At 39.5% G+C, this 22,114-nt stretch overlaps 1 protein-coding gene across 6 annotated transcripts in view; it reads right to left on the bottom strand.

Annotated features, from left to right (window-relative positions):
* elmo1 (engulfment and cell motility 1 (ced-12 homolog, C. elegans)) overlaps nt 1-22,114 on the bottom strand; it is a 155,569-nt gene that overhangs the window by 69,494 nt on the left and 63,961 nt on the right. For 3 of the 6 annotated variants that reach the window (XM_084738408.1, XM_084738407.1, XM_084738409.1), the window contains exons 7-16: nt 17,449-17,484; nt 14,954-15,053; nt 13,230-13,381; nt 13,030-13,108; nt 11,252-11,293; nt 10,133-10,183; nt 9,521-9,643; nt 7,848-7,976; nt 2,627-2,731; nt 421-529 (exon numbers count right to left, since the gene is read on the bottom strand). In XM_084738408.1, the coding sequence (XP_084594534.1) occupies nt 421-529; nt 2,627-2,731; nt 7,848-7,976; nt 9,521-9,643; nt 10,133-10,183; nt 11,252-11,293; nt 13,030-13,108; nt 13,230-13,381; nt 14,954-15,053; nt 17,449-17,484 (926 nt within the window). The remainder of the gene's footprint in view (nt 1-420; nt 530-2,626; nt 2,732-7,847; nt 7,977-9,520; nt 9,644-10,132; nt 10,184-11,251; nt 11,294-13,029; nt 13,109-13,229; nt 13,382-14,953; nt 15,054-17,448; nt 17,485-22,114) is intronic. The other 3 variants (XM_084738410.1, XM_084738411.1, XM_084738412.1) reach the window with 3 other exon arrangements.

Below are 22,114 nucleotides of genomic sequence, written 5' to 3'. Positions count from 1 at the left end.
AGTCCCTGGGCTGTTTTTCTCTTTTGTCTATAAGCTCATTCTGAAGATATTGTGAGCAAAAGAAGTTAAGTGAGATGAAGAAGATGCGCCAGCAACAGCACACTGAATGTGGAAGGTGCATGTGTGTTAGCGGTTGACTGATATAATTATTACAGATTATTAGTAATCAAGGAAACTGATAACCAATATTGGATTAAACACACTGAAACAAAGCGCATTAGGGCCTGTGTCATCACAGGGTTTTAAGTCTACTAGAAGTAGCTTGCCGTTGCACAATGTTGCATTTAACATCTTTCTCCCCACTCAGTTTGACTCCACTAAATTCCCCCTGCTTAAAGTTAAAAGTTAGTCAAAACTTTTCATGGTTAACTAGACATAACAAATGAATGAGCCAATTAGCCTTTGAATAAAATGACTTACGCAGCTCGCCCACTTTCAGAATCTCACAAAGCATCTTGGTCAGCTCAATGCTGCTGCGGCCAAACGGACACTCGTGCTTGTCCTCTCGGCTGCTGTTCTCCAAGACGATCTGGAAACATGGACAATCAAATAAGCCAGAGCAGAAACATCCGGGCCGTATCTCCTCATGACTCGGTGGCTATAAGTCTGACATTTAGGTCAGCTGATTCTTGAGCAAAGCCCTAATATTCCTGGAACTTAGGTATTATTAAAATAGCATGTAGACGTGGAGCCAGAAGCAGATTAAAGCCTCTATGTGAAGAATCTTTATGTGAAATTGCACTGTGCTGTTTTCATCCCACTCATTCTCAATGTCACCAGGTGGTAGTGGCACACATTCCTGTCTTTTTTGAACACCAGAAGGCAGAAATGGCCAAATCCCATAAGTGGCTGGGTTAAAAGACAATTAATCATTTCATATTAAAATAACACATTTTGAGGATTTTGAGGGCTTGGCTGAGGTTTGTGGTTATAAGTATACGTAAAATATATTTGCATTAATTTACAGGGCCACACTGAAGGGTCACTCTCCCATAAATATTTCCATTATGGTTAAAACTATTAGTCATTATTTGACCTTATCTGACTCTCTTAACTATCGACTCAGAAGCCAAAAAACATAAATGAAATCTCAACAGCAAAAAATGCACTCTAATTATGTGGATGGTGGCAGCTTGCCATAAATGAGGCCATCAAGGTCCCAATCATTTTTAGCTGGTGACAGTTTAATTTGGGAAATTGGAGGCTGTGTTTTCTCCCTCCAGTCGATAGATAAGGGCTGAGTCGGCGCTACTAACACATCTCTTTTCTCACTTTCAGGTCCAGAAACTATGAGGGTTACACACTATACTGTGATCATAACACATTTTCAGCAAACAGTACATGAGTCAAACATTTTCAGAGATTTCAGCACGTCCTCAGACAACTCATCTGCAAACCCCAATTCCAAAAAAGTTGTGATGTTGTGTTAAACATAAATAAAAACAGAATGAAAGAAAATGCCAAGACACATTCTGCACATGTTACAAGCGAGTAACAGTGTGACTTCATAATAAAAGAGTTCAGGTACCAGACTGACATGCCTCCAGTCCTGACCCATCTCCCATTGAAAATGTGTGGTGCATTATGAAGCAGAAAATATGGAGACAGAGACCCGGACCATGAGCGCCTGAAGTCATCTAGCAAGAACTGTAAAGCTTCAAAACTTCAACATTCACTGTGTTCGGTTCCCAAACTCTGACTGTGTGTCGTTAAAAGAAAATGTGATCTATCAAAGTGGTAAATGTGCTCCTGTTTATTTTTGGAACATGTTGCAGGTATCAAATTTAGAATGAGTGTATATTTACAAAACAATAAAGTTGATCAGTTTTAACATTAAATATGTTTGTCTGTACTGTATTCAATTGAATATAGGTCAAAAAGGATTTAAATATCATTCTGTTGTTACGTACCTTTTAATCAACGACCCAACTTTTTTGGAAATGGAGTTTCTATATGAAAAGCTTTTTTAAACTTAGTGGCCTAAATTGCATTTTGGATTTCTTTCCTATGTAGATATTTATGGATTCTTTGCTTTTATCTGCTCCAAATGCACAATTTGTCCTCTCTGATATCTTTGTTTTCTTAACCTACGATTTTTACAAGTTTAAAAAAAAAAGATATCCTGCGCTCTGCATGTTTCATCATAAATTACCCAACTCTGCATTTCAATAAGGTTTATTCTGTTGTGATCTCCTAAATTTAAGCTCATCCACATTATCTATCAACTCGGATTGTGCTAATATACAAAACTCATCCTACCATTTATCCAGTTTGTAATCTCTCAGTAAGTTTTAACACAGCTGTACATCTCATATCTGAATTTGAATGAGTTTATTACCCTGGAGTATAAAATTATGGTGACTGCAACAAAAAGGCAAAAAAAGCTGAAAGGAATTAAATCATTTCTATTATCTGGGTAGAGAAACTTCATAAAATGCAGTTTTAGCTGTGAAAGGAAATTTGGGAATGAGCCAGAAACTGGAGGGAAGATGGTTTGGTAGGAAGCGGAGGTGACGAGAAACACAACACCATAGAAATCACTGAGCAGCGTGTGTGTGTGCGCGCGTGTGTTAGTGTGTCTCTGCATGGGGTATAGCAGCATATGAAAGTGTACATGCACGCTTACCCTGATGTAGGCGTCCTGGTGGTGCCTGGCAAAATACAGCATGTTATCCAGAGCCAACATGCCTGGAGGGATCTGGGTGAAATCCACAGCTGGATTCACATGGTTCTGTGAGACAGACGAGGAGGAGGGTGAGACATGGACTTAAACATGCACTACAAAATCTCTTTTTTAACCTTTATTCTTTTAGGTATAATCCACTGAATATGCTTTATTTCCTGGCATAATGGTCCAGTGTGTAAGATTTAAAGGGATTTATTGGCACAACATGGCAGAAAAGGAATATAATATTACCTTTTTATCTACAGAGGCCATGTTGCACTGCCATGTTTGTACAGTAGCCCACAGTGGACAAACCAAACACTGACTCTAGGTATGGCCTTTGGGTATTTTTCATAAGTTTTGCAGCCAGCATAGATTCTCCTACTCGCTTAGAAGTGAGAAGTGAGATGTTTTACAGTTCAAACAATTCCCTGCTGTTGGGGGAGAAATTTAGGGTTAAAGAACCACCAGTTAAGTTACATGTTGCATCCCATAAATTAGTGTAGTTCAATTCATTGTAGTATGAATATAAACTTGTAGAGGCTTGATATTTCCTTGGAATATTTAATTATGTTAGTTATGTTATGGCACAGTAGTGGTAACCTTTTTAAAGCCTGTGAAAATTAGTTTTATTTGACAAGATTAAAAAATCATAATAAAATAAGATAGAGTTTTTATTATTGTAGGACAGGGGCTGCCAAAGTTTTTAATTTCAAGGACCCTCACAATAGATGCAAATTAGATCATGGGCACCCAATTTGAAAGGATTTTTTTCAGAATGAATCCCTTTTTTCTATTTTTAGATTGAAGATAACGTAAGTCTTTATAGTGTAGTTTATAAAATGATCAAACTAGGATCACTACAAATTAAAGTCAATCAAAACAGCAAACCCTTTTGTTCCCTTCTTTTGCTGGGGACCCCTCAAGGACTCCTGTCAGTTCCTGTTTGAAAACCACTGTCGTAGGATGCCTAAAAACATCTGGCAAAAGGACTACAACGGAAAACTATCATTTAACTAACTTGAGTGTTTAAAACTAAGAGTTTAGTGAAGAAAATCATTATTTATAAAGGATTTAACAAACAAAAAAAGGACTGTGTGGACGTGGTTTTGTCAGATTTAATTGACAGAGGCCTGGCACCACAAGTGAACAACCCTACAACCATGATCACTTGATGATTCAAATGATGCTAAATTCTGCACACAGAAGTTCATGACATCAGCTTTTTCCATCTTATCCCTGCACCCAGTTTAAACTTTTGCGGCAAGTCAAAAGCAGAAATACAGAAATCCCCCATGTTTAATAACCACATACAGGATTTCTCAAGAGGGAAGCTATCTTGTTAAATTCTCTGATGACACTTCACTCCACTACATTTCAAAGACAAATATTGTACTTTTGACTCCACTACATTTCTAGGAAGGTTGTTGTTACTTTTTGACTGAGCACATCGTTCAAGTCAGCTATTGCTGGTTTTTCTTTTCTAAAATGCAGTTGGTCACATGCTGTGTTCCTCACAGAAAGAAACCAATCACAGTAGCTCCTCTCAAATGGGACTGATGTAAAAGCAGAAATACGTCCAGGCGCACTAACAAGCACAAGCAAGGTCTGCCTCTTTCATTTAAACAAAAAGCAGTAATGGTGACGGCAGGAGAAAGACAAAATTAAATCTCAAGATGTTATTACAATTATTAGACAAGAGTAGCCTAATTGTATTGTGGAAGTCTGCTCCGAGATAGTCTGAGCCCAGCAAAGAGACATGTGTTCCCTCTGAGAGAAACAGGTGGCCAAGAAAACACAAGAAAATATCAGCTAATCTGACCATATTCTGTCCAATGAATTCATCGTAATGTCATCATGCTGCCGTTACAATGTGCCTCTTAGCAGAACAAACGGTCACTCCAGTACCTTCATTCCTTCTGCTGTCAGATAACTGAATGGTGACAGTTGTTTTTTTTTAAATGACTAACATTTTCCTTTACATTTAATTATTATATGAACTGCAACAAAATGCTTTACATATTTACTTTTTTATTATTTATTGCTGCTCGTTGTTTCCTTGGACTGCCTCCATGTATGGTGATCTGCTGCCTCTCACATGGTACTACCTTGCCTGTGAAATGTCCTTCTTTGGCTTTTTTTTTTTTTTTTTTGTGCTCAGGACTCAAATCGTGTAAAATGCTAATTTGAAAATTATGTTTTCAGAGTCTTTAAAGCAACAAACTACCACATTCACATCCTTCGTTTCACAGCGTCTGTTTTTGCTTTTTGTTTGTCTTCTGGGATTAATTTGAATCCTTTTCAGCAGTCATCTCATCTCCAGATGTCAAAATGTGTCAGAATGCACCTCTAAGGAGGTTTTTCCTCAAAAAGTCTGGTTGAAACACAACGATGAAGAAAATGACTCTTAGAAGGCCAGCAAATTGTTCACCATGATTTTTAGGTTAGGTTAGATAAACTGCTCTGGATTACTTTTGTAGGTTCAGACAATTGTACTACAGCTTAGGCACCAAAAAGGTAACTCAAATGTCAAATAAAATACACATGACACTATCTATGAACAAATTTCAAGTCTCTTCAAGTTGATTTTCAATATAAAGTGATGGCAGCCTGAAAGGTACAGCAGTAAATCAATTTAAAATGACATTATGCTTTGCTAAATGTTCAGAAAAAGTGCAGGTATTCAGGTACTATTTAAGTACTTTTTTAGTTTGGACCAGTACCCCACATTTCAAGAACAAACTTAACTTTGCCATAACAAGACTCCTTCTCCAGTCTCTTCACTACCACCTCCCATAACATCTAAATATTGTATGAGATATGCAGATAGATGCTGCCTACGCTGTCACAGTCGATCATACTTAATTCCTCCCAGATATCGCAGAGAATTCACTCGACTAATGATTAAATCCGTGGGTACACATGCAAACACATCACTCTGAGGCTCGTCTTGAGTTTAAGAGGTGAGACAGGATGTTGATGAAGATGAAAGAGACAGGAAGAGGAGGAAGTGAGGAAAGAAAGCAGAGGATGAAAGAGGAATGGAGGACACTGAGATCTGGCTCATCACTTTTGTAATTCTGCTTGACAGGAAGCAGACTTATAGGCTTAAAACAGAAAATACACACCACGACATATGCATATCTTACAAAATACCCTCACATGAACATGTGAAAAGTATTCCAGCATGTGCAACAATCCCCACTGAAAGAACCTGAGGGCATTAGACAGAAAACAAATTATCTCAGCAGCGATAAGGTCTATCTAGAGAATTATGGGTTGTGTATTTGTTTGTGTGCGTCTGTCTGTGTATGCAAGCTGTCTAGCATGGAAAGCAGACTAAGGATTTTAGGGTGGGTTTTCTCCACACTGGTGGAGACAAGTCGGTCCAATTGTCCTTATCTTTACTGAGCACACTGTCGAGGGAGTGTGGATGGGAAGAGCTCCGAAACAGATCTGGGCTTACACTGAGCCACAGTGGGTTTAGTTCAAGTTCTTATGCTATAGTTAGACCACTGTGTACTACAAAAAAGTCACACAAACACACACACGCACACACACACACACATATACAGTTCATTAAAACAGACTTGCTTCAAGGTAGGGAGATGAGAGAATGAAAAAAGTAGTAAACAAAATATGTTTTAGGGAGAATGTGAGTGGGAGAAGATTAAAAAGCCCAAGGAGGAAATACACTATAATAGGATGAGTGAGAGAGAACTTGAGTTAGAACATAAACACACAGGAAAATACTTCTAACTTTAAGAAACAGTTCACACTTCAAACTTCAAAAGTACATTCAGTCAAATATCATACTTTTTAAACTTAACTCATTAAGTTAACTTATAATGTTCTCAGGCAAGGATGACAGTGCATGTTTTTATATTAAATCAGTGGTTCCAAATTTGTTTTGGCTAATGCCCCTTTACAAAGACAGCAGTGTCTTCTTCATATGTTTCACAAATCCATGAGTTGTCATCAGTTATGTCAAAGAGAGACGTCCGCTATAAACCTCAGATGGTTTCATTTAAATTACTAATTGAGGCTTCAATGAGTTAAGTGTTCAGTATTTAACAAACCTAGAATTATACCACATGGTTGTATGCCTCTGCCAACTAGTCAAGTTGCAGTTTACATCCTCTCTGTCCAAACTTATGGATGTTGAAGGAATTTAATAAAAGGCATTAAGTGTATCTTTTGGCATAATGGATTGACATGAATGATTCCAGTGAATTATTTCAAGTGAGAAACAAACATCTTTCTTTAGTCACAGTGAAGTTGACCTTTGACTGTTTGGATATAAAATGTCAAATGGCATTTGTTTAAAATTCTGTAATAACTGGCGTATGAATTCCAGTTATGGCCGAAAATGTGGTTAATGAGGTCACACTGACCTTGACCTTTGACCTCCAAATTCTAATTAGTTCATCCTTGAGAGCAAGTGAACATTTGTATCAAATTCCCTCAAGATGTTCTTCAAATCTTGCATTAACAACAATCCCAAAAACCTGAAAACATAATGCCTCAGGACATGGCTGTCGCTGGTGCAGAGGCATTAAAAAAAAAAGAAAAAAGAAAACATATATTCAGATCTGTGTAGCAGACTTTTGTTTTTTTTTCTCTCTCCTACCACATTCATCATCTTATGATCCCTCAGATATATCTTGTGACCCTATGGATGTGGCCTGACCAACAGGCAAGCTAAAAAAAACTCACAGTACATAAAGTAGTAACTAGCTTCACCTCGAGCAGCTCTGCATCGATGCAACAGCATTAACAATCTAATAATAACATATGAGAGAATATCAGTCATATGGGCCATATATAGTGTTGGTATATTTTTTATAATAAAACTGCCACTAAATTTCACTTGTGACAAGTTATTTTTAGATTGTTGGGTTAACATTTTCACTAAGGCTATGAAAATGATCCGAATACTTCCTCCATCCTTTTCTCTGGGCGTGCTGAGACAGATACAATCACGCTTTAATCTGCAGATTTTGAAGTGAAGGACAACCATGTCTAATTAACAGGCATCCCGTGAGGACAGACTCCTGTTTTCCTTTCTGATCTCAGTTTTGAGTCCTCTGTGTGTGTGCATGTGTGTGTGTGTAGAAGCAGTAGTAGAAGATCAGAGAACGAGCGTATTCATGAGACCCTGTGAAAGATGTGCCAAACTTACAATAAAGCCGAGCTTCTTGTAGTCGCGGGTGTACATGGACTTGCGTTTTTCGATGCTGCCACTGTTGTTGGGCTCACACTCAACGTCGAAGGCAATTCTCCGCAGCTCAAAGATGATGTCCCTCTGAGCCTGCACATGCAGAGAAGAATATTAAAGTGCTGCTCATGAATCCATCTGTCTTTTCTTCCATTCACCATTTTATAATTTAAGAATGCTTCAGCCTCATCTCCACTGTCTGGGGTCTTGCAGTGCCCAAGGCAATCTGGCCAAGAGCCATGTCTCTTCACCGTTTTTATTACTTGGCCAACCTAAAATAACTAGTCTTCAGAAACCTGGCCGGATCACCCCAAACTCCCCATAAACTGCTGAATAAAAGATTAATGATTGTTTACTCCCCGCAGCTGCAGCATGCCTGACTGAGATGTACCTCTGCTTTTTTCTCTGAAAAGGTTTGCTTGAGGATTGTTCTTTGCACACGTACATGCTCTGAGGTTACAAGTGCAATGTCAGCTCCAGTTTGATGGGGATGTTCTGACTGCTTTCTATTCTGTCTTGCTACTGTTTCATTTTAAAAAGTCTGGTTATATTGTTCTTACTGTCAGCAAATCCCTCGAAAAGACCAAAACCAACAATGAATTAATCCTTCTAACAAGAACCGTCTGTGTATTTAAATCCTGATAAAGCTCGTTCCTCTGTGCCATAGATTTCCACTATTACTATTTAAACTATTAAAAACAAAAAAAATCAAAAACACAGTTGCACTTGGTGACATGTTCCCTCATAATGATGAACATGGGCATCATCAATCCCACATACACCTGTCCTGCTGTCAGAAATCCGCACAAAAGCACAAAATGTGTATCAATCCACTGCTGAAAATAGTCCCAAACAAATGCACCAAAAAAAACTGACTCCTTGAGTATGAACCAGTGGGTGCAGGGTGGAGAGCATTAGATCAGAGGCTGGGGAAGCTGAAAAGTACTTGCTCAGATGTATCAGCCTGCATTTCATTTTATCTTATTGTAATGTTTGTAAAATGTTTGTAAAATGTGTGTACCTACAGGAATAAATAAAATGACCTGAACCTGAGATGAGCAGACTAAAGTATTGCCGTTTTGGTGAAATGGATTTGTTTACAATATAAGAAATGCAGAATATCACCAGCCTTAAGATTTAAGTTCTTACACACCATATTACTTACTTTTGTTGTTTAATGGATTGCTCTCTGTATAAACTCCTGAATGACATGCCTGTAATAATTCAAGTGTGAGGTGTTATTTAACTAAATGAGCTTGCACCTCCAATAGAGTATTTTTGTTAACGTTTAATGGTAGCTTACCTCTTTCAAATAAGCTATATGAAGAAAACAATAACAGTCTTGTTGTTCTTCTTTTTCTATATGCTGCTGCATATAGTGCATGTATAAGTTTCCTTAGTTTGCTGAATAGTGTGTAATATAGTGTGCATAATGTATTTACTAAAATACAAACTCAGCAAGATTACAGTTAATGAACTCAGGCTGTACAAAGCTGACTTTATCCGACTCTACAAAATCTGTGTTAATGATGTCCCCTTCTTTCTCTTTTTGGCAGGTACCCATTTGTTTACTCGTTCATCCATCTGTCCCTTCATTTGTCACCCTGCTCCTGTCTACATCATTCACAGTCCCACACCTGGTCCTGAGGATCCATCTTGGTCATCATGCGGTCCTCCAGCAGGTTGAAGGTGAGCACCTGCAGCACGTACAGCTGGTGGGCCATCTCATCGTTGATGGCCGTGGGACTCCGGATCACGTTCTACACGGCGTGGAGGACGAACAGAGGAGAGACAGTGGGAGGAGTTAAGTTAGAAAAAAGGAGTGGAGGTGTTAGATGTGCAAAGAGAAGGTGAGGGAGCAAGGACAGGTTTTGGGGTCAGAAAGACAGACATGGATTTTGGAAGAAGACGGAACAAGATAACAAAGGAGAATAAGAGGATTTGGGAGAGAATGAGGAGGATTAGAAAGCATAAGTCAGATGAGGGAACAGCAGAGAGAGAAATTAGGTTTAACACGAGGGAGCGGATGAAAGAGAGACAAGGGGAACAGGTGTGAGAAAGCGAGTACAGTAGATAATAACCAGCGACGACAGACAGTGGCAGGTGTCATTTTCCTCTCTGATATCAGTCTGGTGCAGAGGCATAAACCCGAACAGAGATAAAAAGAGACAAAGACAGACAGAAGAAGGAGATAGAGACAGAGGGATACACTGGAGAGGTGAGGAGGAGAAGGGCACGGTTCGACTTACACTGAGAATGATGGAGCGCAGCTGCTTCTGAGCAAGAATATGGGCCATCTCCTGTAGACGGAGAAATAGAGATAGAGAGAAGAAAGACAGGAGAGCAGAAAGATAAAGATGAGATATAACAATATACCAACAAATAAGATACATTTCTTTGAGGTTTTACGTTATACAACCCCAATTCCAAATACTTTTTGTAAAACATAAATAAAAACTGAATGCAATGATTTGCAAATCCTTTTCAACCTGTATTCAATTGATTACAGTAAAAAGACAAGATATTTTGTGTTCAAACTTTAGTTTTTTTTGTAAATACACACTCATTCGTTCCCATTTTTTTGCTTGATATATGACTTCAGCCCATGGTCTCTGTTGTAATAAGCAGAATGTGTCTTTGCACTGTCTTACTAAAATGAGCAGGAACGTCCCTGATAGAGACATTGTCTGGATGGCAGCATTTGTTGCTCCAAAACCTGTATGTACCTTTCAGCATTAACGGAGGCCTCACGGATGTGACAGTTACCCATGATGCCATGGGCACTAACACAACCCCATACCAGCAAAGACGCTGGTTTTTGTGCTGGTAACAATCTGGATCGAGCCTTTCCTCTTCAGCTCGGTGAACCTAGCCTCATCCTTGCCTGAGAACGACTGAGCCTTTCTGAGGATGTCCCTTTCATACCCAATCATGATCCTTTCATCTGTTTCCAACTAACCTGTTGCCCCTGTCCCAGATTTTTTTGAAGCATGTAGCAGAGCGAGTGTATATTTACAAAAAGCAATGAAGTTACATAGTTTAAACATTAAATATCTTGTCTTTGTGCTGTATTTGATTAAATACAGGTCAAAAAGAATTTGCCATTCATTGCATTCTGTTTTTATTCATGTCTTACACAGCATCCCAACTATTTTGGAAATGGGATTGTAAATGGAAGGAATGAATGTGGGGTAAATAAACAAAAAACTGCCTTAGCACACTGCAAAGCAAGCAGTGACAGGCTGTAAAAAAAAAAGGAAAAAGCCATCCCAAAAAACAAACTTAATCTTAAGAAGGGATTCTAGATGCACTAACCGATGTCTTCTACAGTGCAAACTATAAAGTGTGCTAATCAAGGGTGCACTTACTGTCAGGGGACAATTTAGGATGTCCACAATGTGCTCATCAAACTACCATATCGTGTGCAGTGAGGAGACAAAGTCAGAGACAGAGAGACAGAGAGGGTGAGTGAGTGAATGTAAAGAAAAAGAAGAAGAGTCTGTGAGGAGGTTAAAAAAAAATCATTTTCTGTTGGTGCAGCTTGTGGAGGGAGAGCAGGAGAGGGGGCAACGGAGTCAGCAGAATGGTAAGAGACTTAGAGGAGGATCATAATAAAAGCTTTACTGATGGTGAAGTCCTTACCACACACACACACACACACACACACACACACGCACACACACACACACACACACACACACACACACACACACACACACACACACACACACACACAGTCATCTGTCCTTTAAAGGGATGGGGCAGACTATTTAAAGTGGTTATTGATAGTCAGCGTATTTACTACAGTAGATTCTGGTCGATTTGTCCCCACTTTGGAGAACCAGAGAGTCGCACCAGCATGGAAACAAAGTAATAAACTGCTCTGGACAGGGTCAGCATATTTTAGCCACTTAAAAAAAATGTCCACCTAAAATTAAAATCGACAACTATTTAAATGTACGCTATATTTTCACTGCTCTACGTTGCCATCAGACAGCCTTTTCTGATGGGAACGAATGTAAAATTATTGATTTTAATGTACTTGTTCAGAAGAGAACGATATTTAGCTTTTATAAACAGTTAAATTAGTATTGTTTTAAGTATTTAAGTGGCTAAAATCTGTTTTGTCGCTGAGCCCATTCACAGCAGTTCATTGCTAAGCATTCATACTGGTGCTCCGCCAACCAGCATCTACTGTATGTAATACACTGACTACTGATAAGTACCTCACACAATCCCACTTCAAAAAATCCAGACTATCCCTTTAACACACACACACACGGCACACTGAGAAGTAAAATAGTGTAATTAGCCCCTCGCATATATTAAAAAGTGTAATCTTTGATTTATCTGCATATAAAAGAAGCTGACATGATGAACAGGTGCCGTCCCATATAAAAACTGTCTCCCTGCAGAAATGAAACTGTCTGCTGTAAACTTGTATTACCACACGTGTCTGCACCTGAGACAAAGAGACAATATTCACTTATCACCTAAAACAACCCAATTAAGCTTAAAACTGCTGCCAACCAGGCACATGAATCTGATTTTAACAGAACCTCAGCCTCAGCACAAAGAAGAACTGCAAGAGTGTGCTACGATCTGTATGCAGCGGGGCTGTGAAGCTTATTTCTGCATAGCGTGTCTTCAACTTTGTATGCTGCATACGGGAAAACTGTGGGTTAGCATCATTCATTATTAATGTCACAGCACAGCGCTGGACCCTATGGTGCTGATACGAGGGATCATGTGATCAGCTACAGGGCAGAGCGTGACATAGGTGAGAGAGCGAGTCAGAGAGAGAGAGGGAGAGCGGAGAAATGAGAGCATGGTCGAGCACAAAACATCACTTCTACACAGAGGAACGGAGAGAGAGATGAGCAGGGAATGGGGGGGGGGGTTTATTGGGCTTTTATAAATATATTTTAATCACTTCTGTTCTACTAGATTTTATTGTTACACTATACTGGAGATGTGGTATAAACACATATCAAGACCTAGACACAAACATACACATAAAATACACTGTTACAGTGCAAAAATGCTGACATGATAACATGTGAATGCACCACATAAAGCTCACTGCATTGTGAAAATGATGTACAGCACAGTGTGAAAGTGCTGTGTGTGCACACCGCAGCCTCACCTGTCTCTTCTCCTCAGGAGCTTTGAGGAAGAGCGCGTTGATGACAGCGATAGTGTAGGTTTGAATGTCTTGATCAGTCCTGCAATTTGCACAAACAGATTATTAACTGTGTAAATGAGTAGTTCACGTGGATTGAAATGCATTTATCATGGTGTAAGAGACACAAAAATGAATCAACATGAGTTTACTGATCCACTTACCCCTGGAGATGTGGGATAAGCTGTCCAATGGTGATCTCTTGCGCCACCTTGTGGTAAAGATCCTGACTGTTGAGCACCATGGACTCCAGGATGGCCAGAGACCGCTGCAGCACGGCTGTGTCCATGGCCGACTTGTTCACATAGCTTGCAATCTGCAGGAAGGACAGAGCAGGAGAGTTGAAGGAAGCTGCAGAAAACACTGAAGAACTTATGAGATGTAAGACACAGAGATACTAAAACGTACAGTAATGAAGGAAAGCTTAAAAAAAGGCCTTTCTTTTAACACCTGGGAATATAAATTTAAGGTGTAACTGCAAATCTTCACTTTTAGTTAGTTGTGACGTTTTCTATGTACAGTAACAGCTAATTACGTTTCAAAAATAAGGATCCACAGCACTGGATTTTTGCCAATATTTTCCAACTCATTTTGGCTGATTGCCCATTAGGGTTGAAAATCTTCAATAACCAAAAATTTTCAATAACCGAATGCTGAAAACTCCAACAATGGAATAATCAATTAATGAATAAGCTGCAAAACACACATTTTTCCTCATTTGCTCATAGTAAGTTTAAGTTTCCTTATTCAACAAATGGCTCCACCAGTCCAAACAATGTCACATGAGGCACAATTATTGTCATTTATTAAATTCCATTTGTTAAATTCTTAATAGTGATTAATCAATTAATGATTAATCATCAACATCCCAGTTGCTCATACAGATATATGACCATATTTTTCCACCTAATTGAACATCAAGTCTGTCCTGTGGTGGAAGTAACACATTATTATGGCTGCTCTCACAGTGATAGCCCACTGGCAGGTGCAGACATAAAATTCAATGTGTCTAAGAGTGTACACAGAAAAATAAGATAACTACTGCTGACAGGCTTTGTTCTTCACTAACTTGTTTCAAAAAATTGGGATTTATGATAGGCAATTTAATTTGTAGTGTTGAGGGAATGCAATTTGGATCCTGAGCAATCACTGCAAATTGCAAATTTGCTATCCATTTCAGACACCTCAGACACACACTTAACTCAGACACTAACAAAAGCTTCCACACCGCAGACATACATGCAGCAAGTGTACAGAATTAAAGCATCATCTTATCGGTTCCTCAAATCAGCAGAAATGTTCATTTTGGGCCGATACTGAAAGCCTTTATTGACTGATACAGATGATGTGCTGTTGTAAAAATTAATTTTACTAATTTTATGTTGCAAAACTATACAGTTGGTAGTCTACCACTGCTGTGATTGGTTGGTTGGTTTGTGTTATTGAGTGACTTTGGTGAATCCAAACTAACCCTTGAAAAGACAGAAGTCATACAATAACACAAACAAACTAACAAATCAAGGCAGCTGTAGACAAACATCTCCCGTGTTCTGCAAGGTAACATTACTAATTTCGTCAGTGGAGTCTGGCTGCTTTGAAGAGAGCGATATCTGGCTTATATATACACTTACCCTGGCAGTACATCGCTTAGCTTCCTCCACCAGTACTACTGCTGCTTCTCCATGCTGGGGGCATGCTGGCCATGCCAAAGTACCTTGTACAGCCCCACAAAATACTTCACTTTCTACCTTGTATTAATCACAGAGGCCGTCAAAGTCTTTACGTGACTCTCAAATCAAAACATTCCCAGCAAATATAACAGCAGTGTTATTAATGCAAGTCCCTCTTAAATCCCTGCCCTGTTAAATGAGACGTTTTCTTGGCTGACCTTCTTGATGAAGGCCACAGAGAACGTGTCCCAGGAGACGATGCCGTGGTCCATCAGCTCCACAAAGGCCGTCAAAGTGAAGGACAGCAGGTCACCAAAACTACGAGACAACACACACACACAGACACACACCATAGGAAACTTCTCTCCAGCAGATGGCTTGGACCAGTGTTTAGCTGCAAGGCCCAGATGGCTTGGAACATAACGAGGAATGAGCGGTCAGCAGAGACAGAGAGAGAGAGGTGGCGGAGGGCAGGAGAGGGGACAGAAGAACGTTACGTTCAATGCTGCGACCAGGCTTGCTGGAGAAAGACGGAGAAAAAAGAGAGACAGGGACAGAGAGGAAGAAATGGGACAGAGTTTTGCGATGCAGCGCAGACAGACTGGCCTTCGAGAAACAGCTGGGGCCGTCAGAAGGCCAGTAGGAGCCGGGCAGCACAGTGCGGTTTTCAATCAGGACCAGAAAGCTTCATAATAGAGTGATGTCATGCAGTTACACAAATATCAGGAGGAATAAATCACTCTGCAAGAGTCACAGGAGGCCAAAGCAGGAAACACATTAAACAGCTGTTATATCCAAGACACATTACTGCTGGAAGTACTTAATGAGAAATTCAGAAATCATATTAAAATATATAAGTCTTAACCTGCAAAACACTTGTGATAGAATACGCAGTTTAAAGTTATTTCTGCTATTTTTTGCTATAAAACTTTTCAGTAAGGCTTTCACATGCTTTATGGCTTCTCTAATAGATTGTACAATACTGACCTCTACTGCTTCGAATTGGTACTGCAGAACCACTGTGAACTGAGGTTCTTTTTATGATGTTCTCGTTGTATCAAGGTACCATTAAAATATGCAAAATTGTGGCGCTATAACCCAAACAAAATGTTTACGTATGTATCTGAGAAATTTTAACTTTCATTGAGAAAAACTATCTATCCAAACTAACTATCTAACTATATAAATTCAGCAAATAAAACCAAAATGATAAGAAATTGAGGTATAGGCTTCAAGGAGACAAATATGTCTACATAGACAGTAGATCAACAGAGAGCATCATGGGTCAGTGTTGCTGCGTGGTGGGTGATTAGTGAACAGTCAAATGGACAATTAGTAACCCAAAGCTGAAGGACGAAGAGGTTTTTGCAGATGGTACTGGGCATTTAAATGACATACTGCATCAACTACACAATGCTACATGACATCGAAGAATACTGACATGAGAACAGTGTTGGGGAGTACAGTAATTAAACTAGTAGTTTAACTACATTTTGCAGTCGCTTGATGGTCGCTAAGCTATGTGTTGAAAACTATGAAGAGGAAAAACTATGAAGAATAAAAGGAAAGGAATTGTTTTACCATTGCATCTCTAGAGACTGATGACACAAAACCAAAGCTGATATTCCTTCCAATTTGCATTCAAGCTTTTGTTGTTTGTTTTGTTTTGTTTATGTGTTGTTTGTGAATAAGTGGGCACTGGCATTTGACTTTTTTGTTGTTGTATATTTTGTTAGAATTTCATATCACATGAATATGGAAGTGTATTAAGGCCAGGATTGAGGCCAGGATTGAGATTTAAGTTGAAATGTCAAGAATAAAGTTAAAATACCACTTTGCCTTTATTCTAGTATTTCAACTTTAATCTCGATAGTTCGACTTTATCATCAAATCTTTGAACTCTGATTTGTTTTTCTTTCTTAAAGACTGACTTCTCAATATTTCAACTTAATTCTCAACATTCAAACTTTGTCCTTAAATGCTAAATTAAAAAAAAAAAAAAAAAAAAATTCCTCAACCTTCTCAGTAGTCTTAACTACTTTTTCCAAGTAGCTTCAGTTAACAAGATAGATTTCTTCTTAATGTAGCTTTTCTGTAGCTCAACTTCTTCCAGGGTAAAGTAATTGGTAGGTTCCCCAACACTGCATTAAAGGATAGATTGTTTGAGGCAGATAGAATAAAGGAAACCCTGTTAATGAATGGATGATGTTCCTGTGATGATAGAAGCTACTGGCTAATAATGTTGAAGAGAAAGTAAGAAAAGTAGCCGACTCACAGCGAGCCCAAAAACAACCCCCTCACCCTGAGCGGCACCATTTTGGAAAGAACACCAAGATTTAACTCAGGGTAAGCACCGACTTGTGCTAGAAGTAAGAATATATGTAGCTGTGCAACATTTCAATCCAAACTCACTCGTTTCAATAGACGTCTTATTTAATTTGTTTTTTTTAGAAATAAATCTTGGCTTTCTTTCAGTCTGTGTTGAAGAATTAGGAAGTCACATTAAGTCTGCTGCCCAAAACCACATGCAAAAAAATTAAAGTGTGACACTGATTTCAAAATGGAGGCCTGGAAGTGGCTGTGTTATACATATATGTAATTTCCCATAAGGCACTGGGGCCAGAGTCTTAATCATGCAGACTCGGCCAGCAGGTTAGGAAGAGCACAGAGCCAACGACATTACCCGGCTTGGGGGGAAGGGGGAGGGGCTTACCAGGGCTTCATTATCTTCTGTAGTTTCTGATAGCGCCTGCAAAGATTTGAGAAACTTTGGTGTCAAAGGTGGCAAACAAACAACCAAACCAGCAGGGAAAACCACACATCACAATCTGGTGACTAGTTAATGTCCTTGAAAGAAGAGACCAGATTCCAAGCAAATCCAATCTAGTACACATCATAAAAAACTTATTATATACATTCAGACACAAGCAAACTGAAATTAAATCTCAATATATCACTTAGCATAAGCTTTGATACATTATAATGACTTTGTACACCTTTAACCAGTATGCCAACTTGTAAAACATTAAAAGCATGCCAAGCAGAAACAGTTGAGAAAGCAGGTTGCTGCCAACCTTATTGTCACAGAGCAAGCTTGGGTAGAGATGACAATGCATAGAAATGATCAAACAACACTTTCATTTAATAAGAAGCAAAGACAAAGGCATTTTTCACACCTCAAACATCTTGAGTGACGGGTGCTTTCTATGTATCAAAAAGAGAGAGAAACCCTCTGCTCTGTTTCCCTGCATGTAACCAGTGTTTAAGTTCTGCTGCAGAATGTACATCCTAATATGGTCATACATACTGTAATTTAAATGCTGCAGCAATTAGTTATACACAAATGAGAAACCATGGAATTAAGAAAGAAAGAAATAGACAATTTTCTCGATTTAGATCAGAAAATATCTCATAAAAGAAGTCAAATTGAAAAAAAAATAACCTATTAGTTCACTGAAAGAAAATTAAATGCAAACTACTTTTATTATTTGTTTATCGTCTCATTCACTTTGTAAGCAAAAAAGCCTTCACAGGGACTATTTCTTAAGTAGAAAGTAGTCCCAATGAAAACGCTTGACAGGCAGTAACAAGGACGCTTCTGTTTAAATGTGTGTTTAGGTGAATTTTCTGAACAAAATCCCATTGTATTCGCATTGCAGCAGAATTCTCAGACATATATTTCAAAACCTGGGCAGCCAAAACTGTCTACATGCTTAGACATTACTAGAGGTAAGTGAGAGAATTCATTTTTTTACATTTGTGTAAAACTGACCCTTTAAAACAACAACTTTACACCCCCCCCCCCCCCCATTTCTGAAACTAATAACACCATTTAATAAACTGCTTGAAGTTGCACTGCACATTCTTAACACCTACTGATAACACTTAATAACAACTAATAAGACACTAATATCACCTCCCACCTCGTGAAGACTCAGAGACTTTTCATCAAGAGAAGTCAAACAGGCCAAACTTTCTCTCAGCTCCTCGTAAACTTTTACAGAGGCACCATAGAGAGCACTCTTTGTCATTGTGCACAGTGTGGTACACCAGCTGCACCGCCTAGAACCAGAAGGACTTGGCCGGGGTGTTAAAAACAGCACAAAAGATGGTGGGAACTGTGCTCCCAAACCAGATCCCAGTCCATTTGTCCCCTTGTCATCAGGGAAGACATATAGAGCCATCAAAGCCCAGTCTACCGGACTGAACAGCAGCTTATCCCCACAACTGCAGCCTCCATCACAGAGCTATTTAGGAGTGAAGACTGTAAATATTTCAAGTGAACCCCTCTCGTCAATAAAAGGGGCATCCTCGAAAGGGTAAGTCATTCACAAGCAGGGATGGGGCGAGATTCACTACTTTGTGAAAAAGTGCTTGGGCAATAGCCCAACAGTATAAGAACAGCATTTCTCAACACGCAATTGCAAGGAATTCAGTGACTTCTCCATCTACAATCCATAATATCATGAAAAGATTCAGAGAATCCAAAGACATCTCTGCACATAAGAGGCAAAGACCAACAATGAACGCCTGTGACATTTGACCAGATTGTTACCAGTACAAAGTTCAAAGGAAGCATCTGTGATGATATGGGGGTGTGTTAGCATCCATGGCATCATGGGTCACATCTGTGAAGACCCCATTAATGCCTACTGAAAATGTGTGGCACATTATGAAGCAAAAAATGTTTGCACAATCTAATCTATGCTCTCTGCACTATTTAATTGTTGTGCCATGTTTGCTCTATCACCGTTTACCTCCCTCATCCAAAGTCCTTTATTTACAATATGTACAGTAGATAGAGGACACTACCTCATCATATTTATCTTGTTTATTCATCTTATTTTGTATTGCAAGAGTTAACACATATAATTTTGATCTATGCCTCCTGTTCACTGTCACATTTAGTATCAGCTTCTTCCATGTTTCAGTCAGTAGAGGGCGATATCCACCTTTGACTGGTGGAGCTCACGTGGGCAGCAGCAGCAGTAGCAGCAGCCGGCCAACTGATTTCCACATGAATACATGTACATCTCTGGCAGAAGCATTAGATCACAGCACCGCTTTGCCCTCGAGAGTCTGCAGCACTGAACCTCTTGAATAATTACAGTTCACCAAGTTGGTTGGCAGCCGCACTAATGAGTGTGTGTGTTTTGTGTGTGTCAGACACTGATACCTATCTGCATGTCTGTGTTTCATAAGCTCCTTCTGTTCAGATGGAAATGCAGCAGAACCACTCGCTATATCTTTCTCTCGCTTACAAACATGCAGAGGCCACTTTTAACCTCTCCAGTACTGAATAACGGATGTGATGGCAATTCACAGAGAAACGTATTTAATGAAAGAGCGAGGAGCAGAGTGGAGTCAACATCAGTGCTGCTGAGATGGATCCTCGCCGATCAAACAGTGTCTGATATTTGCTCATTTCAACGTAATATGCAAAAAAGGGAAATGCTTCAATGATTTCCTGTCAAATAGTGAAAGTGAGTGTAATGCTAGAATGTTAGACCCTGAAACAGGAGATCACTAAGTGCTTTCTGCTGAGGAGAAGACATTAAATATCTAACTGGAATCTGACCCTTTATATATGTACAAAACAATCAGGTGCATCAAAGCGGTGGGGCTTTTACTGTTCCGTACAGCATGTTTGACCTTATGCGAGTGTGCATTTAAAACATGAGTGTGTCTGAGCCAACTCCTCATGCAAGCAAACAATTCTTCAATCTATCTCTTCTCTCGCTGGGTAAAGGGGATGAATAATGAGAGTTGCATGAGGCAGAAAATGACAGTCCCGGCCGGCTGGCTGCTGCTGCTGCTGCCCTCCTTGCCGGGTTGCACCGTACGTCTGCTTGCAAGCATGTGTGTGTGTGTGTGCAAGTTTGCACTTCAGCTGTAACTTTTCTCTGGGTTTTTTCTCTGGCCGAAGCCTCGCACTCACACTGTTCACAACTGGCACACACACAGACACAAACACACACCTCCCACTGGCATCACGGCTGAGAAATTCCACCTCAGCGAAAAATGTCCTCGCTTTAACCTTTATTTGCGACGGTCTCCAGGGCTTCCACACACAGTGAGTTTTTGGATCTGCTGAACAGTCAACCACTAGTGCAGAGCTCTCGTCTCAGTTGTGTGTAATATCACCATCATGCCCAACAAAGGCGAACAGGAGCCCCTAGGCATGTTCTTCACAAGCCACTTCTTCTCTTTTTAGCAGTAACACACTTGGGTAACACACCTTTAGAGCATGTTACAGGGTTACGGCCACGCTGTTAATGCAGATAACCGCTGTAGCCATAGCCTCCTCAAAGATTTAGCTACTACACAGAGATAATAACAACTGATCACATCAGGCTGATTGTGTTTTATCCTACAACTTTCAAAAGCTGGTGGATTTTATAGATTATACAACTGTTAGTTCTGTCAATGCCGGGTTGAGTCTCAAGAAAATATAAACAATAACTTTTAGTCCATTAAGAAGACTAAGCTGAACATTGTGCTGGGGCTGTTTTATTGATCCATCCGCACAACTAAAGGAGAGCTCTACTGTGGTAATGTGCAGACCTACACAAAGTAGACAGCAAGCTAATGTTAGTTTGCAGGAAAATGTTTATGTGTTGCTTGGCAATGGTCCAGTCCCAGTCCAGTTGCAGGACTGTTTGTGTCGGCGGGGCCATATAAATGATTAAATAAACCAACGCATCTTAATATGTTGTCGCTTATTGTCGTTGGCGCCTGTTGAACTGTGGTATCAAAGCAATATAGACTCGTAGCCTTATGCCTACGACTGAATCACAGCTGTGTTGATTCAACAACAGCACTACCTCTTGTGTGATATTGCTTTTTTATTTCCTCCGCACACATTTTGCTTCCCACACTATCACAGAGGTAGTGGATGAATGTAAACAAGAGTACTTTGGCTATTAATGCAGGACAGTGTTTTCTTTTCAGAAGATGAACAGGACAACATTCCCATTATCACTCTAAGTCACAAAGTGAAAGTAAGATTGTAAACAAGATTTCTCCTGGTGCTGTTTGTTATGAGTTCTGCAACACCGCCCAATAATGACACGTCTATCTAGTGTTGCAGTGGTGCTATGAAATTCTAAAGTGTGCTGAACCAAGGACGTCACTTTGTGTGGAAAAGTGTTGGGGACATAAGGGCTCTGAAGAAAAACATTTTTTTAAACATTTATCTTTATCATATGTGCTTTTAGACAATGTAATGGGATATCGGAAAGTGGTCAAATTAGATAATAACACTGGAACAAACAGGAATAGTTTTGGTTACATTTGGACATTACAAAAATACTAAATAAATAAAACATAAGTAGCCTAACAGTCATCCATCACAGCCAAGGTGTGACACCACGACAATT

This window comes from Lutjanus erythropterus, chromosome 16 (genome assembly GCF_056507025.1).
Source record: "Lutjanus erythropterus isolate fLutEry1 chromosome 16, fLutEry1.hap2, whole genome shotgun sequence".
Lineage (NCBI taxonomy): Eukaryota > Metazoa > Chordata > Actinopteri > Lutjaniformes > Lutjanidae > Lutjanus > Lutjanus erythropterus.
The sequence above is the reverse complement of the archived record's forward strand: the minus strand, read 5'-3'. Positions and strand labels throughout refer to the sequence as shown.